At 42.0% G+C, this 19,369-nt stretch overlaps 1 protein-coding gene and 1 long non-coding RNA gene across 2 annotated transcripts in view; one reads left to right on the top strand and one right to left on the bottom strand.

Moving 5' to 3' along the window:
• The window catches only part of LOC134351914 (uncharacterized), a 201,738-nt gene that overhangs the window by 25,184 nt on the left and 157,185 nt on the right, over positions 1-19,369 (bottom strand). Inside the window, exons 50-54 of the mRNA XM_063058828.1 lie at positions 18,558-18,745; positions 17,259-17,356; positions 10,474-10,658; positions 4,781-4,983; positions 2,113-2,275 (exon numbers count right to left, since the gene is read on the bottom strand). Coding sequence (XP_062914898.1) covers positions 2,113-2,275; positions 4,781-4,983; positions 10,474-10,658; positions 17,259-17,356; positions 18,558-18,745 — 837 coding nt within the window. The remainder of the gene's footprint in view (positions 1-2,112; positions 2,276-4,780; positions 4,984-10,473; positions 10,659-17,258; positions 17,357-18,557; positions 18,746-19,369) is intronic.
• The window catches only part of LOC134351915 (uncharacterized), an 89,680-nt gene that overhangs the window by 51,483 nt on the left and 18,828 nt on the right, over positions 1-19,369 (top strand). The gene's annotated exons all lie outside the window — the stretch shown is intronic.

Here is a 19,369-nt window from a genome sequence, read left to right as displayed (position 1 = left end):
ATTTAACTCTCACGCCGTTCACAGCAACTGCACGTTATAACAGCCGGCCGGCAGTGCTTGCGCAGTACCAAGCAGAAGCAGAAAAAGCATTGTTGTTGTGTTGTCATGACAGCGTTTTCAGATATCTCCGTTTACCCCATCCACACTGCAACGCCGAACAATTGTTTTCAAATTTACACACTCTGGAGAGTGTTTTAGCAAAGCTCCGTTTTCGGGGGATAAAAACGCTGTTTCAGTGTAGACGGACTGTCAAAACGAAGATAAAAAGCTTCGTTTTCAAAATTATCCAGTGTAGTGTGGACGTAGCCTAAGAGAGGTGTGCGTATATCACATAGTAGTGTGAAAATGTATTCAATTAACATATATTTATATATAACACTTAATTAGTTATTTAAATAAACAAAAATGCTTAATAACACAATAAATATACAGTTGCAAGAAAAAGTTGGTGAACTCTTTGCAATTATCTGCTTTTCTGCATTAATTACTCATTGAATGTGGTCTGGTTTTCATCTAAGTCACAATAATAGACAAACACAACCTGTCTAAACTAATAACACACAAACAATTGTACTTTTCATGTCTTTTTTGAACATATTGTTTAATCATTCTCAGTCCAGGCTGGAAAAGGTATGTGAACCCTTGTACTTAATACCTGGTAGAACCTCCCTTAGCACCAATAACCTCCACCGAACATTTCCTGTAGCCGCTGATCAGACTTGCACAATGGCAAGGATGACTTTTAGACCATTTCTCCATACAAAACTGTTTCAGTTCATCAATATTCCTGGGATACCTTGCATGAATAGGCCCCTTCAGGTTCTTCCACAGCATCTCATTTGGATTGAAGTCTGGACTCCGACTGGCCATTTCGGAACACGAATTTTCTTCTTTTTAAACCATTCTGTTGTTGATTTACTCCTGCATTTTGGATCGTTGTCTTGTTGCATCATCCAACTTCTATTAAGCTTCAGGTGGTGGACCGCTATCCTGACATTCTCCTGTAAAATGCCGTGATACAATTTTGAATTCATTGTTCTCTCAACGATTGCAAGCTATTCAGGCCTTGAGGCAGCAAAAAAGCCCCAAACCATGATGCTCCTTCAACCATGCTTCACAGCTGGGATGAGGTTTTGGTGTTGGTATACAGTGCCCTTTTCCCTCCAAACATAGTGGTGTACTTTTCTGCCAAAAAGTCCGACTTCTGTCTCATCTGTCAACAGGACATTGTCCCAGAAGTGTTGTGGACCATCCAGGTGGTCTTTTACAAATTTGAGATGTGTAGCAATGCTGATTTTGGAGAGCAGAGGTTTCCTTTGTGGTGTTCTTCCATGAACACCATTCTTGTTCAGTGTTTTTTCTTATAGTAGACACATGAACAGAGACTTTATCAAGTTCTAGAGATTTCTGTGGGTCTTTTGCTGTTACCCTTGGGTTCTTTATCACCTCCTTCAATATTGCACATTGTGTTCTTGGGGTGATCTTTGTAGAACACCCACTCCTAGGGAGAGTAGTAGCACTACTGAAATTCCTCCATTTGTAGATAATTTCTCTTACTGTGGACTGATGAACACTCCGATCTTTAGAAATCTTTTGTAGCTTTTTCCAGCTTCATGCATCTCTACAATTCTTCTTCAAAGGTACTCTGAAAGTTGTTTTGATCGAGGCATGGCACACATGAACAGATCCTTCTTGAGAAAAACAAACTCTGTCAGTAACCTAACTTTATGTGTCTTTTTTTTACACAGTGCAGGGGACCTCTGCAACCCACACCTCCAATCTCATGTCATTGATTGGAAAATCTGACTCCAAATAGCTGTTGCAGAAGGCATTACCCCAGAGGTTCACATACTTTCTTGAACTTAGACTGTGATTGTTTAAGTGGTGTACTCAGTATTGATGAGAAGTACAAATGTTTGGGCAGATTGTGTTTATCTACTATTGTGACTTAGATGAAGATCAGACCATATTTTATGAGTAATTAATGCAGAAAACCAGGTAATTATACTTTAACAAACTTTTTCTTGTACATACACATACAAGATTACTCAAATATTATTGCATATTAAATATTAAGTGAACAACACAGTACACTGTGGTCTAAACACTAACCATGGTACCACCCAGGAAGAGTTAGACTGCAGAATTCATGGTGCATATCACAGGATACAGTAATTCCATTTTGATCTGATACTTTGACTTCATTTCGATCCCGCTTGATCATCACTCCATTCTTCACCAGAGGCAATTCACTGGCTTTGCAATTCTCTTCAACCTATGGATAACAGTGTGTCTTATATCTTTAGTTTTTATTGCGCTTCCTAATTGTTCCATTTCTATTTAGTAAACACAATTATCTGAAATCTTAAAAAAGCTCTAAAGAAGATAGCCAGCGTATATAAAATGTCAAGGCAGATTGAAATTGGACCGTCTACATTACTTGGTCAGAAATGCGCCATGATGCAAAATAGAATACAATTCACATTACTATTTGAGTGTAAACCTACTGCACCACTATCCAAAACTCAATTATACATTTAAATAGCAAGAAGAAACACTTACCAAGTTCAAGGAAAGCTGAGGTTTAAGAAAAACAATGGGATTTTTTTGGTGTCTTACATATTCTTTTTTGTTTAAAGAATGTATTTACAACACTAGGATTTCTTACAATTAGTCACTAGCATTGTCCTACAAAAGCAATACAAAGCAGACATTTCGAATTTGGAATGAGCAGAAAATACTGGAAATAATCAGTATGTCAGGGATTCTCTATGGGCATAGGAGCAGGGTTAATGTGTCCGATAAATGATCATCAAGACCTTTCCCACAAAAGTTCATTATCCTGAAATGTTAGCAGAATTACAATTAGTAAAGGGTCCACATACAATCATTTTGGTTAAAAACAGAATAAATTAACTATACAGGCACTGTACAAAGAACAAATCCATTGATGGAATGATGGAAAAGCAGAAGAAAGTACTAAGGATGGTGGAAATCTGAAATGAAAAAAGCGTTTAATTACTCAGCAGGATCCATACAGGGGGAAGCAGAGTTAACCTTTCAGGTTAATGAGTGAAAGGTCATCGATCTAAAACAATAACTCTGCTTCTCTCTCAAAAGAATGCTGGAGTCCACTCTAAATTAACCAATACATTTTAAGGTAAATGATTTGAGACATAAAGTAATTTCAATAAAATAGAACCACAAGCATTTTTGCAAAGATTTCAATTGAAATTACGCAACTTTGAATTGAGAAAATAATTCAGTGACATTCGAATCAGAATCAGAATCAGGTTTATTATCATGGGCATCTGATGTGAAATTTGTTAACTTAGCAGCAGCAGTTCAATGTAATACATCAGCGGTCCCCAACCACCGGGACGCAAAGCATGTGCTACCGGGCCGCAAGGAAACGATATGAGTCAGCTGCACCTTTCCTCATTCCCTGTCAAGCACTGTTGAACTTGAATTTGAACTTGAACTGTCCCGTATTTGCCGGGACATCCCGTATATTGGGCTAAATTGGTTTGTCCCATATGGGACCGTCCTTGTCCCGTATTTCCCCCGCTAAGGTAGAGCGTTGCTATGAAACCTTTCGTGCCGAAATGACGTAAAGCGAAGAAGCAATTACTATTAACTTATATGGGAAAAATTTCTGAGTGTTCCCAGACCCAAAAATAACCTACCAAATCATACCAATAACACATAAAACCTAAAATAACTCTAACATATAGTAAAAGCAGGAATAATATGATAAATACACAGCCTATATAAAGAAGAAATAATGTATGTACAGTATAGTCGGGAAGATTAAGCCAAAACCAATTTGTGGGAAAAAAAATCAGCACGTACGTGCATGCGCACACAGGTGTCTGCGCTAGGCTTCATAGACATGGTTGTCTTTCCTGGGGTAAACACAAGTGTCCCGGGATTTGACTGTTACTTTTGTCCCTTATTGGGAGTGAGAAAGTTGGCAACCCTAACTGTAAAAGACATGTTGAGGTGAGTTTAACCCTACTTGAACAACACCCTACCCCCAGTCGGCCGGACCACGGTGCAAAAAAAGGTTGGGGTCCCTGTAATACATAATCTAGCAGAGAGAGAGAGAGAAAGAAAAAAAAAATAAAACATAATAATAAATAAACAAGTAAATCAATTACATATATTGAATAGATTTTTTAAAATGTGCAAAAACAGAAATACTGTATATTAAAATGTGAGGTAGTGTCTAAAGCTTCAATGTCCATTCAGGAATTGGATGGCAGAGGGGAAAAAGCTGTTCCTGAATCACTGAGTGTGTGCCTTCAGGTTTCTGTACGTCCTACCTGATGGTAACAATGAGAAAAGGGCACGAAAGATGCCTGGTAATTTCTCGCCCAAATCTACTAGAAGGGGGAGAAGAAGTATTTGGGAAATTATTGAGAACTTCTTGTCCAGGCATTAGGAACACAAAGACACACAACATAAATGGCAGAAGGACGACAATGCCCACCACCCGACCCCTCGTTCTGTGGAAGCATCTGTCGTTCCTTCATCAGTTACTCCGGAAGCCAGAGAACAAAAAATTCTAATTTTAAATAACAACTGATAAACAAAAGCAAGTTTCTTTGATGTAGTCCTTGATCTTTTAAGTATCACTACCAAAGACAACATTTGTCAATAATTACATCCTTTCAAGTTGTTTTCAAGTTGTTTTTTATGAGGCAATTCTTTTTCCAAATAGAAGTTGCTATATATTGAATGGGGTGTGACAGGAATTTGTAAGCAAGTATGTATTCACCTTTAGTCCTGGGTAAATATCAATTGTGGTCTGATTCATTTCCACATGAAGCGAGTTTTTGCCATCATTTTCATGGTTCAATAACAGTGTGAATGTGTCCCTCTGGAAATCCTTAGCTAAAAGAAAACTGCACTTGCTGGCAAAGTTATACATCTTCCCATCAAATGTCACATAATGTTTGTTTCTAATGAGCAGGGCTTGATCTACAAAACATTTGAAGAAAGAGTTTCAAGATGTTATACAGCAATGCTTTGAATATTAACATTTAATTTTATTTTCTTCTGTTAAATTGAAAACAGACTATGAATAACTCTTGCCAAGATTGGTTTGAAAACAAGTGAAAACTGGATTTTGCTAGTTATGATTATCATTCTGCCCAATGTTATAAATGCTTCAGAATTATAAATTAGCTCATCTTATGACATTTTGCTTGCAGAAAACTGGATATCCATATGCTGTAGCAATGTGCCAGTCAAGAGATTATTTATGTATCACAAGAGTAGTATTAATGGAGAAGGCAAAATGATCAGTTAAACACATTATCCACACAGTACAGATAATAAAACCCCACCAGTTAATGTCCAACCAATCCACAGTTCTAATTATTCCCATATATCTAATTGAATTGTGGACTATTCCTCGAGTGAAAGAAATGTTCTTGGTCAGTTGTCTTTGCTCCAGCTAAACTTATTCCCATTAAGTTCTTGTTGTAACTTCTAGATTGTTATTTTTTTGTATACCCACTTTATCTACTTGAAATACAGGGCTGCACAGTGGCTAAGACAGTAGAGTTAGTGTCACACAGCTTCGAGACTCCCGTTTCAATCTGCTTTAGTCTGTGTGGAGTTTGCAAGTTACTAGCAAGATGGTAGGTTAATTTGCCACTGGAAACTTTCCCTAGTGTGTAGGGAAGTGATGAACTCTGGAGAGAATTGATAGGAATATGGGGAGAATGGAAAAAAATGGGATTAGCGTAGGATTTGTATAAATGGCTGGATGACGGTTAGCATAGACCCAACTGGCTGAAGGGCCTAATAGTCAGCACAGAATTAATGGGCTGAAGGGCCAGTTTCTGAGCTGTATTTTACTATAACTCGATGAAATCTTAAAGTTGTGACAAATTAGAGTCTGTCATCAGCTGTTTTCTTTTGGAGGTATGGATATTTTCTATACCGAGCATCCCCAGAGGCAAGAAAAGGCTGCCTCTCTGGAACAGACCCATGCAAGGTCCAGCTCTGAAAGAAAAAGTAGCTTCTTTAAAGACTTCCCACAAGGAAGGCTGCCTAAAATGTGAGGGCCCATGAGATATAGGGCAAGCTTGTAAATTGGAAAATTGGATCTTAAACTGTTCCAGGTGCTGATTGACCAATTGAGATACTCCAGGGTTCTGGTTTTGTTCTAGGTTCAAGCACCTATAGTCTCTTTTGTCTCTATGGATGGTCCAGCCCTTATTTCTTCCCCGTAAAACAAAGATTATCCTTAATCTACTGTTTGTGAGAATTCTGTGATGTGGTTGGCTGTTCAGCCTGGTTAAGGTCATCACTGATGCCAAGATCCTTGTAAACTCATAGAGGGAAAGGGGAAATCTGTGCCCCAATTGCTGTTATGTTCTTTGAGAATAGTGGTGAGCACTTCTGGGTGAACAAGATAAATTCAGAGCCAATGTATCAAAAATGACCGGTAGCCAATAGGAAGGCGAACATCATTTCAGTCTGAGAAAGTCTTTGCTTCTTCACTTACTTTTGTAACACATCAACCAATCTCAGTGCTTTCAATTTCACTAATATTATTTTACTAATAGTATTGTGTACCGTTCTGGTCACCGAATTATAGGAAAGATGGCAATAAAATTGAGAGAGTACAGAGGAGATTTACTAAAATGTTGCCTGGGTTTCATCTCCTAAATTACACAGAAAGGTTGAACAAGTTGGGTCTATATTCTTTGGAGTGTAGAAGGTTGAGGGGGGACTTGATAGAGGTGTTTAAAATTATGAGGGGGATAGATAGAGTTGACTTGGATAGGATTTTTCCATTGAGAATGGGGGAGATTCAAACAAGAGGACATGAGTTGAGAGTTAAAGGGCAAAAGTTCAGGGGTAACACGAGGGGGAACTTTCTTACTCAGAGAGTGGTAGCTGTGAGGAACAAGCTTCCAGCAGAAGTGGTTGAGGCAGGTTCGATGTTGTCATTTAAAGTTAAATTGGACAGCTATATGGACAGGAAAGGAATGGAGGGTTATGGGCTGAGTGCAGGTCAGTGGGACTAGGTGAGAGTAAGAGTTCGGCACAGACTAGAAGGGCCAAGATGGCCTGTTTCCGTGCTGTAATTGTTATATGGTTAATATAAATTATGACACTAAATAGTACATTATGTAATGTTTTCTCTTTAAAAGAGTTTGGCATATACATCAAATACACTTGTCTGATCCATCGCCTGGATTACTTCTTGCTCTTCTCTCCAGTGCCTCCAGGAAAACAGTAATTCATTTTAGTCTTCACACCCAACCTAGACAATGTTTATGGTTTGTCTCATCCGGACACTGTAAACATTTCAGTGTAATGTCTAAATTTCAATTCACTTTCAGTTAACTTGTACAAAAGTTAAAAGCAGGCAGAATCCGCTGACAAATTCTTGAATTACGCAAGTAGTAACCACACTCTCACTCCTCTCAAACACTAGTCACGTGCCCACACCCTAATCTTGTACCCATGCCTCAGGCCTGTGCCCTCATCCCACCTTTGAGCAATCACCATTGCATTACATTCAGAAGTGGTATAATCGCTCCTCCCATTGCCAGTGCTCAGATTTTAACATGGCTGCAAGTTAAATTGAAAGCCTTTCCTTTTATTAAGAGGAGATTGGTGGAATGAATCCCACACTTCAAATAACCTAACTGCGTGGAAGCAAAATAGCAGCAAGCTTGCATCACACACACATCCTCAATCTGGCACTAACAGTAATCAATCCTTCTTTATTGAAATGGAAAACCATATTAAATCATTAAATTTCTTTCTCCTGCCTCAGAAATGATCAACCTTTCTCTAAGGAGCAGAAGGTATCCAGACAATAGTTTAGGCATAAATATTTGCTGTCTCCCTTGCCATTTCTTCTGTCTTCCATCTCTTTTCCTTTGCATCTCCTTATCTTTTCTCTACTTCGTCAAATGCCTCCCTTCTCTCTATCTTCTTCCTTTCACCTTTTCCATCAGATACAGGGAAGTAATCCAGCTGCTGAATCGGATGCCAAAACCATCCTTTCATGCACATGATCTGGACAAACAACCTTTATTACCCTGAGCTGGAGTCCCTTATCTGACCACAGAGTAGCAGCTCCATTCAAAATCCTGAAGATGCTGGAATCTGGAGCAACACAAAAAATACCGGAGGAGCTTTGTAAGTCAGGTAACATTTATGGGGGGAAGTGGACAATCAACATTTCTGGTCAGGACCCTTTATCTGGGATCTTTATGCAAAATTCATCTAGCCTGGGAAGGTCAGCCCACCGTTGACTACAGGAAGTCTGTAGGCTAACACCAGAATTGTCCACAGTGACAATTATAGATTTTATCCTTACTAGTTTTTATCTTGAGCCATTCAGATTCATTACCGCTACAACCTTCAGGGTTCTCATTTCTTTCCTGGCCAGTTTCTTGCACTTCTGTAACTGGAAAATGTCGTATGTTTATTGTAGCATCTAGCTATCTTAATTTAAAATCCTATTTTCTCCTTTCACTGTGCTTCTGGATGCTTAAGCAAACAAGCTCTCTGACCTTTATTGGTAGTTCCTTCGTACGACTTGCTTTTGCAATTATTTCAGATGGGAAAATGTCAAGGAGGATAGTGGAATTAATCAGGTTGAACAGATTTTTCAAGTGAAATAAATATGATCACACATTAGAACTGAGCTTGTGACAAGGAAAAGCTGTAGCATTGAACTGGGATACATGGCGGTATGAAAAGAGAGAACTAAAGCTGGGTTAAGATAGTGTTCATTAACGGGTCATGTAGGGACGTGCAGCACAGTAACAAGCCCTTCAGCTCACTGATGTCATGCTGACACTAAACCACTCACTTACACTAATCTTTCATTAATCTTATATTTTATTATCTCCATATCCAACTGCTCCCGATTCTTTCACTTAACTACATACCAGCAGCAACTTACAGTGGCCAACTTATCAGCTCACAAATGTTAGAAACGTGTGAGGAATCCTATGCAATCACAGGTACAATGTGCGCGCTCCACATAGAGAGCACCCAAGGATAGGACTGAAGTGTGTCGCTAGCACTATGAGGCAGCAGCTCCACCAGCTGCACCATCTTGTTGTATGGCGTGAAGCCCAGTGGGAAGGCTGGAGGCAGAGAGCACAAGGAACATGAGGTAAACCTGGGATCAGATATCAGGTAGAGGCGCTGCGAGGGGAGAGGGTGGAGAAAGGCTGGGGGAGGTGGGGGTGGAGGAACTCATGTCAGGGATTAGAGGGATTGGGGTGAGAGCTGGTTGTGGGAATCTGGAGGCCAGGACATTAATGGAACGCTGGTATCAGTGTGAGTCCAGAGGTGCTAGTAGTCTAATCAAGGGTTTGGGGTTTCTGATTAGGGGTTTAGTGGCGACTGAATTAGAAGATCTTGATCAGATGTTAATTGTTGTTGGGTTAATGGGAATTATCATGATTTTGAGATGCATTTTGGCCTCTGGGGTTGGATCTGGGGCTGCTGAAAAAGTGGGCAAGTGAGTATCTGGTTACTTAAGGTTGTCATAGCCATTGGGGGAAGTAGGATTGTGGGGATGAGCTCCCACTACATATTAAATGCTCCCAATGACGTGTGTCTCAAATAGCCTCTGACAACCAAGTCTTGCTCCTGGTTTCACCTGTGGCTTAGCTACCTAGTTTGGCAGAACCATTTCTACTGCAAGAGAAGGGGCTAAGGTCCCTTAAAACCAGTCACTCTGGGCAGATGGGGCACATCAGCCGTGACTGGCAGCTCATCTAGGAGGGGGAAAACTCTGAGCTCAAACCTCTGCTGTATTGCGGGCATACCCACTTACGGGGAAGGCCTACGGAGCAAACCCTAAGGAAAATTCCAGAGCTGGAGTCCTTAAGACAGTCCTACATTGAGTTTAACGTTGACTACCAACTCCTGAGACACCATTGGTGCCAAACTGTATGAGCCTCTGCCATTCTTTTGGATTCATCAGCTGCGTGGAAAGGGTGAGCCTGCTACATGGGCAACAGCTTGCTCTCCATATCGTAATGACAACTGACTCAACATCGACCACGGCCAACAGAGAGCCTCTCTAAGTACCTGAATTCCACATTCAACTACACTGACTTTACACCAGCATCACATAAATATTTTTAAAAATCCACCTTTAATAGGAATTCATAATAGTAGTGAACTTCAAAAATTTCCATGGAGCCACAAGAGTCTACAGGTACTGAAATCTGCTATCAAAGAACAAATTATTGGAGGAACTCAATGGACCATGCTGTGTCAGTAGACAGAAACGGGCAGTCAACATTTTGGGTTGACACTCTGAAATGTCAGCTGTCCATTTCCCTCTATGAATGCTGCCTGACGTGTTGAGTTCCTCCAGCAGTTTGTTACTTTTCAGGAGTTCTCAAGGTGGTTTCTACGGTAAGTTACTATTAAGTCCTCCATCTTACAATTGTTTTATGTGTAGTAACTTACGCTCAAAAGGGGTGTCCATTATCCTGCGTTTAAGTTTGTAGTATTCTGCAATTAGGTTGGTGTTGTACAGGCTCTTTAGTGCCTTTATTAACTTGGTTTCAACAAGGTAGCTGGTGATATTAGCCACATCAAACAACTGCGTTCCCAAGGGCCACAAAGGCACATTCACAACAACAGTGCAATCTCTGTAAAACAGATGCATTATACATGAGAGGGTGAAAGAGGACAAGTAAAGGACTTTACAACATTAAACTTATCTGCAACAAATGATCACAAACCAATCCAAAACTGGGCTTCTCAAATGACACAATTATAGTTCGTGAATTGTAGTAATATTAAAAAAAATCTTGTCTTTATCTAACATCATTTCTATTACCCAAATGCTCTAAAATATTTCAGGACCTGTGACTTGTAAATTTAAAGTGTAATTAATGGATTGCAGGAAGAAAGTATTCAATTTCACACAGCAAAGTTCATAAACTGAAGTGAGATTAATGACCAAATCAGTTGTATTTAAGTCATATAGTGACCATGCTGACCAAAACGCCAAAAGAAAACTCACCTGCTTTACTTTAAGTCACACCATGCTATCCCTGCCCATTAGCTTCAAGAAACCATATGAGCTTAAACTGATATCTCTTCATGAGACAAAACGGCACGGTGCATCTTTATTTCAAATGTAACTAAATATCAAGTCAGGGATGCGCTCCAGCCTCTGGAATGGAACACAGGCTAGTCTGACACACTGCGGGCAGCTGTATGTGTTCCTTATGACTCCTTAATTCTCTGGTTTCCTCCCACATTTCAAAGGCGTGCTAGTAGGTTAGGCAGCATCTATGGAACAGAGTACAGTCGATGTTTCGGGACAAGACCCTCTAACAGGACCCTTCATGAGTCCTGATAAAGGGTCTCAGCCCGAAACGTCAACAGTTTACTCTTTTTCATAGATGCTGCCTGGCCTGCTTAGTTCCTCCAGTGCTCTGTGTGTGTTGCTTGGATTTCAGCATCTGCAGATTTTCTCTTGTTTGTGCTAGTAGGTTAATTGGTTACTGTAATTTACTCCACTGTGTAAGTTAATGGCAAGTATCAAACGTATGATTGATGAGCATTTGTGAGAGAGAGTCTCAGGAGAACAAGGAAATAGAAAGCAAGGAAATAAGAAGAAAACCGAGAATAATGTGATTGCTCCCTTGGGAGCTGCCAAGGACCTAATCGGTCAAAAGACCTCCTCATGCATCAACATAAACAGAAGGTAAGATTGCCCAGAAATTCCAGGGCATCTAAAGGGATTTATTTGCTGTTACCAGACACCACAGTGTTGCGAGCATGAAAGCATGCCATCTAGTCATCCTCACCACAGAATGGGCTTTGGAAGTCCATCACAGATCCAGTGAAGCCTATTGCTAGGCAAATATGGGGTGCTGGGGCAGCACTAATGCAGAGAATCAGTGTGTGTGCTTCTGGGGATAAGTCCCAGGAGCAAGTTTGAAGGTTTGGTGAGGCTGGCTGAGGCAGGACGGAAAATCAGGGAGGATGCTGTTAAGATGTAGAGTGGTGGAGGGGTGGGGTGATGAGGGGTATTGAGAGGACAGAAGGGCTGAAAATATGAAGTAAAATTATGGGTTCCATGATTGGAATTTGATGGGTATTAGGAGCTTTGGCAGATGCAATTCAGTGTGGGGTGGAGATTTGGGTGAAAATAGTTGTAAATACAGTGTTCTCCAGGTTAAGGAAAATAAAGATAAAATTGCAGATGCTAGAAATCTGAAACAAAAACTGAAAATGTTGAAAGTACTCAGAAAGCCAGGCAGCATCTGTGGAAAAATAAACAGTACACAGTACAGTTCTGTGACCCCTATTGAGTTCTGATGGAAGGCCACAGCACCATAATAGCGACTATTTTTCCTTCTGTAGATGCTGCCTGATTCGCTGGGTTTTTCCAGCACTTTCTGCTTTTGTTTTTCCAGGTTAAATTGCTTTCATTGCTGACACATAACAGTACCATTCGACTGAATGATATTGTTGTAATGTGTGTATTATTAAAAGTAAGTTAATACTAATCAGGATAATGGGGGGGGGGGCGGGTGGTTTTACTTCTGTTCTTTTTACTTCCGGGTGTGCTTTGTATATAGTGTTCCTGCCATGCTGTACGGGTTGTGAAAGCCTCTGTATATACATAATGGGTTTGATGTTGGAGATAAAGTTGTTTCTTTGGGCATGAAGTGGTCGAGTGTGCCTTTTTACCACATATCTTTGGAGACGAGGTAAACTGGTTTTGTGGACGTGTCGGCATGTTTCGAACGGGAGCAGCAGCGCCGATAAGCAACCTTACGTTCAGATGGCTACATTTGGGACTATCGGTAATTTTGTGGAGGTAATGGAGGACTGGCCGGAGTATCAGGAAAGGCTGGGACACATTTTCTGTGCTAATGGAATTACTGAGGAGGCTAAGAAGCACTCTATTCTCCTGAGTGTGTGTGGGGCAAAGACTTACAAGCTAATAAGGAATTTAGCCACACCTCGGAAACTGGGGAACATTCCATATGACAAACTGGTCAAGCTCGTGGGGAACCACTACAATCCAAAACCTTCTGTGATAGTCCAATGGTGTAAGTTTCACAGCCGTTTCAGGAAGCCAGGTCAGTCTGTGGCCAATTTTGTGGCCGAGCTTCGGCAGTTGTCGGAGCATTGTGATTTCGGAGCGGTGTTGGATGACATGCTCCGTGATAGATTGGTATGCGGCATTAACAATGACGCCATACAACACTGCCTGTTAGGGGAAACCCCACCATTGACTTTCAAGGAAGCCTTAGAGGTTGCCCAAGGCATGGAGATGGCTGCTAATAATGTCAAGGATATCCAGAAAGGACATGGGGGAGTCACCATCGGCGGCAGTGCACCAAGTCAGGAGGGAGACTGGTAAACAGGCAAAGTGAGTGGAATGTTTCCAGTGTGGATGTATGCACTATGCAAATGATTGCAAATTCAAAGACACTGTCTGCCATGCTTGTAGCAAAAAGGAACATTTAGCTAAAAAGGGTAAGATGAAGCCTGGGCAGGGGAAAGCCCAACAGGCTCAGGCAGCCACACACCCACGCACCATCTAGAAGAAGCGGATGAAGAGGCAGCGTGTGCCTACGACATGTTTGCAGTGGAAACAGATGAGGAACCACCTGAACCACATTATGCCACAGTTACTGTCAGGGGAAAGGACACTAAGTTTGAGATTGATTCAGGGGCTACTGCCTCGGTCATTAGTGAGGAAACCTACAGGAGGACATGGGGGTCCAACCTTCCTCCCGTTAGACGGTCAAAGCTCAAACTTAGGACCTACACGGGGCAGCCCATACCGCATTTAGGGGTGTTATATCTGGACATTTCAGCCGGGGGTCAGAAGGCTGAAGCCAGGCTAGTGATAGCTGAGGGCAGGAGGCCCAGTCTTTTGGGTCGCAATTGGCTTCGCAAAATCTGGCTAAACTGGCATGAAATCAAGTATGCACACATGATGGAGGACATTCTGCAGCGGTACAGTGACGTTTTCAGGGACGAGCTAGGCACACTGAAGAGTGTGACAGTGAAACTCCATGTTGACCCTGAGGCTACACCACGTTTTCTTAAGCCCAGGTCGGTACCCTATGCCATGAAAGGCAAAGTCGAGGAGGAGCTGGAACGTTTACAGAGGCTGGGCATTATTGAGCCCGTCCAGTTTTCATGGTGGGCGGCTCCCATTGTTCCAGTTTTGAAGGCAGACAAAACGGTGAGGATATGTGGGGATTATAAGCTTACGGTGAATCAGGTCTCTAGGCTGGAGGAGTACCCACTGCCATGGGTGGATAACCTGTTTGCAACCCTGTCAGGGGATAAGCTGTTCACAAAGCTGGACATGAGCCACGCCTACCAACAGCTGCTGCTCGATGAGGACTCCAAGGAGTACGTCACAATTAACATGCACAAGGGATTATTCAAATACAGTCGCCTGGTGTTTGGAGTGGCGTCCAGCCTTGCAATTTCCAAAGGACAATGGACACTTTGCTGCTGGGATTCCACAAGTAGCAGTGTACCTTGATGATATTTTGATCACTGGGGCTACGGAGGTGGAGCATCTGGCTAATTTAGAACGGGTGCTGAAGAGGCTCTCAGACGCAGGTCTGCAGTTGAAATGCAGAAAATGTGTGTTCCTGGCTTCGAGTGTGACTTACCTGGGACACAAGATCACAGCTGAGGGGCTTTGCCCTGTGGAGGACAAAGTGAGAGCTATTAAGGAGGCCCCAAGCCCTAAGACTGTCACAGAACTCAGATTATTTTTGGGCATGGTGAATTATTATGGCAAGTTTCTTCCTGACCTCTCAAGGGTTTTGACCCCACTGGATGAGCTGCTTCACAATGACACTAAGTGGCAGTGGGGTGAAGAGCAGGAGAAAGCTCTCAAGGAAGTGAAAGAACTCCTTCACTCAGCGGAGCTGCTTGTTCACTCTGACCCAGACAAGGGGATCACCCTCCCATGCAATGCCTCGCCCTATGGAGTCAGGGCAGTTCTCTCCCATGTAATGGAGGACCGTTCAGAGAAGCCTATTGGTTTTGCTTCATGTACCCTGACAGCTGCTGAGAAGGGATATTCACAGTTAGGCAAAGAAGGTCTGGCCATTGTTTTTGCAGTCAAACGCTTTCATCAGTACCTTTATGGACGCATATTTACAATTTACACGCACCATAAACCACTGATGAGCCTGTTCAGTGAGACTAGATGCATCCCACCGCTAGCCTCAGCCAGGATACAGCACTGGGCTTTTACATTGTCAGCCTACCAGTATACTATAGTGTACAGAGCGGGTGGGAATAATGCAAACGCCGATGCACTGAGTCGACTACCTTTACCTGAGTCACCTGTTACTACACATGTGCCTCCAGAGACTGTGTTTTCACTGGAGAGGCTGTCAGAGACACCTGTAAAGGCAACCCAGATCAAGCAGTGGACAGAGAGGGACCCAGTCCTGTCCCAAGTCAAGACTTTTCTTTTACAAGTTTGGCCCAGAGTCATGGAAGGAGAGGAACTGAGGCCTTTTGCCAAATGCAAGACAGAACTCAGTCTGCAGGATGGCTGCGTTTTCTGGGGGACGAGGGTCATCATACCTCCCCCTGGCCGTTCACAGGTTGTGGAGGAAATTCATGACGCTCACCCAGGAGTGTCTCGAATGAAAAGCCTTGCAAGATCCTACGTTTGGTGGCCAAGAATGGATCAGGATCTGGAGAACAAGGTAAAATCACGTACTCAATGTCAGACTAATCAGAATATGCCACCACCAGCTCCTTTGCACCCATGTGTGTGTGCAGACCACCCCTAGTCTAGGCTACATTTGGACTTTTCTGGCCCTTTAATGGGGCAGATGTTTCTTGTAATGGTAGATGTGCATTCTAAATGGATCGAAGCGCACATTGTGAGCAACATTACAGCCCCCTCAACCATAGACAAACTCAAGCAAGTGTTTGCAGTCCACGGGTTGCCTGACACTCTGGTCACTGATAATGGCCCAACGTTCACCACTGAGCTGTTCAGTGAGTTCACGCAGCAGAATGGCATTCATCACATTCGGACGGCCCCTTTCCACCCAGCCTCCAATGGTTTGGCTGAGTGGACTGTTCAGACAGTGAAGGAAGGCCTGAAGCGGATGACAGGGGACTCTCTTAGCATTCGGCTTTCACGTTTCCTGTTTAAATACTGCCTCATGCCACAGACTACAACTGCACGCACTCCAGCAGAGATGCTGATGGGGCGTAGGCCCAAGTCAAGATTGGACCTGCTGCGCCCGGACATGAAGGCAAAAGTGAAGAGAAAGCAGGAAAAGCAGAAGGAGGGACATGATCAACATGCGTGAGAGAGACAATTAAAACCGGATGACAATGTCTATGTGAGAAACAATCAGAAATGGCTGCCTGGGGTTATTCTTAAGCACAGTACTCCGTCTCCTATATTGTTAAGCTGACTGATGGGTGTGTTTTCCGGAGATATCAGGACCATGTGCACCTGCATCATGATACCGGCTCAGAGGCAGACAGCTCCATGGTGTCTCCATTTGTGAGACAGCCTACGGTGGAAGCATGTCCACCAGTGATTTTGCCAGAAGGACAGATGCTGGCAGAGGGGTCGGGGTCCCCTGAGGAGGATGGACATTCTCACGCAGACACACAGACCCCTCTCATGCCCCCAAAACCAGATCCACCCAAAACACCCTCACCAGCGGTGCCTGCTGGGTCACCGGGGGTAGTGCGCAGAATACAGCGCACTCGTAAATCTCCTGACAGACTGAATCATTGACGGGATAGCCTTTTTTTTGTTGTTAGACTGAATGTTGAATCTGTCATGTTTCCCAGATGTTTTGTATTGGTAAACTGTTGCTGAGATACTAGTATAAGTTTTCAGGGGTACGCAAGTTAATACTGTAACACCACTGTTTTTATTTCCTAGTTTTTTACATTTGGGGAATGTTGGAACTTAAAAGGAGAGAAGTGTTGTAATGTTGGCATTATTAAAAGTAAGTTAATACTAATTAGGATAATGGGGGTTTTTACTTCCGGTGTGCTTTGTATATAGTGTTCCTGCCATGCTGTACGGGTTGTGAAAGTCTCTGTATATACATAACCGTTTTGACGTTTGAGATAAAGTTGTTTCTTTGGGCATGAAGTTGTCGAGTGTGCCTTTTTCAAGGTAGAAGTTACTACAGATATGATCTTGAAATTCAACAGAAATATACGTATGAAAAAGAGGCATTTAATTTCTTGCTACTTACTCTGAACTGTGTTTGTAGAAATTTGCAAGTGGCTTTTGGATCCTGCTTGTAGCTTTAGTGAGTTTTGCCTCTGCCCATTTCACTGTTTGGTTTGTTGCCTGTTTGAATGTGAAGAAAATTGTTAATCTCATGAGGAATGTCAGAGACTGGTGGACAATAGTAGAAATAGAATGGAACAGCGCAGGTAAATGACTAAGGACACAGCAACTTTATCTTATATTGGAGCTTGTTGAGCCTATACATTTTTATTTCATGAGTTACTGTGTTTATATTTTTGGTAAATTATTTTTAAGTCACAGGCCACCTTTTCCCATCTCCCAGTTGCTACTGGAAGAACTCAGTGGGTCAGTCAGCAACTAAGGAAGGGAATGGACAATTGATGTTTTGGGTCCAGAACCTTCACCTGAACAAATGATTCAACTATGTATCATTTTTTCTAAACACAATAAACGTCATTTAAATCAGCACAATTATATGTTCAACTATTTCGAAGTCAAATCACATCAATTCATGGAATTTAAATGGGTATTTTATTATTATATCCCCAACAGAATTCATTTGATGATGTTCTGCATCAATGTTTAGATATTTGGACCAAGATGTTCTGCGCGGGCCGTCCTGAGAATCATGTAATCATGCCTACCAATATGGAAGGCAGGCAGGGAAATGGGAGAAGCCAATGAGCACACCTAATGTCTTAATAAGTGAAACTCTCTCAGATATGAGAGAAGCAATTTTACTTCATGTTAGTTAAACAGCTCCTTCAGCCAATGTAAAGTACTGCTGGAAGTCTACTGTTTACTCAGTCATTTTAACTTGCTTTCTTTATGAAGGCTTGGGTGTCACGTTTCTACATGACTGCTGCTAGTATTGATGTTTTAGTGGTCCTGAGAGATTTTCCTCCCACAAATGCAAAGATTTCAGTAATTTGCTGCAATCATGGAATTTGTACAAATGCCTCTGGGGTGATGCTCATGTTTCACTGTAATCAGTTTCTTCAATGTTTGCTTTTATATGTCTTTGTAGACCAAATACAGAGCTTTGATTTAAGGTGATAATGTAAGTGAAGCAAAATTGATGCAGTCTGCCAAATTATGCATTGCTCAAAAGAAGTGAAAATTGGGAAAGAGTACCTAACTAATTTTACTTTGCAACACTTACCAGGATTATTATAATAATTAAATGAGATCAATGAGCTGCGAACCAAAAAATTCTCTTTATAAAAATCTGGATGCAACACCCAATATTAGGGAAGCAATGTGTTCTCTGTCACTACACTACACAGATTTTTAAACTTACCAAGTCAAAAGCTTGCTTGGTAATATCAAGCACTTTTTGCAGTTTCTCCAGCAGCCATGTATCCTGAATCACTGTGGGTACAAAGGACTGAATTTTTTCTAGATATTCTTCAGTTTTTTGTTTCCAATCTTGGTCTAATTCCTTCAGTGTTACATCACGATAAGCCTCCTTTAGAGTAGCTATAGGTCCTGAAAGTCAAATTACCTTAGCTGTTAATATGCTTGCACGAAGATCATATTTGCTAGTAGACATTGTCACCAATTCCATGATAACTTCCTACTCCGCATCTATAATAAAACTTATTATGCTCTAATTATGCTTTCCCACCTTCAGAGGCCAGCTGTATGCTCCTGCTCAATTATTCCCTTTGCACATGGTCTAAATGGTAAAAAAAAGAGGACATCGCTGTTGTATTTAAATTTCTACAGTCACAGGAGGGCAGCTGCAGTGGCTCCACCTCAGTAACTGTTGTTTCACACATTTTTTGGTGCAGTTTTGAAGTGACAATGATTAGGCTGTCAATAGGTGGAGAACTGACCTGGAAGTTTCTGGGAGGGCTTGGTGGAAGAATGTGTGTTCTTCACAGCATAGAATGGGTGTTCTTTAGACCATCAAGTCTGTGCCAGCTCACAGAACAATCCCATTCCCCTACTCGTTTTGCCTTCGAATTTATTCCCCTACATTCCCGTCAGCTCCCCACCCCCACTAGACGTTACACCTCAGCCACACACACTGAATTGCAGCAGCAAGTTAGCCCACAAACATGCGTATCACCGGGATGTGGGAGGTGATTACCCAGGGGAGGACCACAT

Source organism: Mobula hypostoma, chromosome 9, assembly GCF_963921235.1.
Source record: "Mobula hypostoma chromosome 9, sMobHyp1.1, whole genome shotgun sequence".
NCBI classification, from domain to species: Eukaryota; Metazoa; Chordata; class Chondrichthyes; order Myliobatiformes; family Myliobatidae; genus Mobula; species Mobula hypostoma.
Note: the sequence above shows the minus strand (reverse complement) of the source record. Positions and strands in the feature narration are given on the sequence as shown.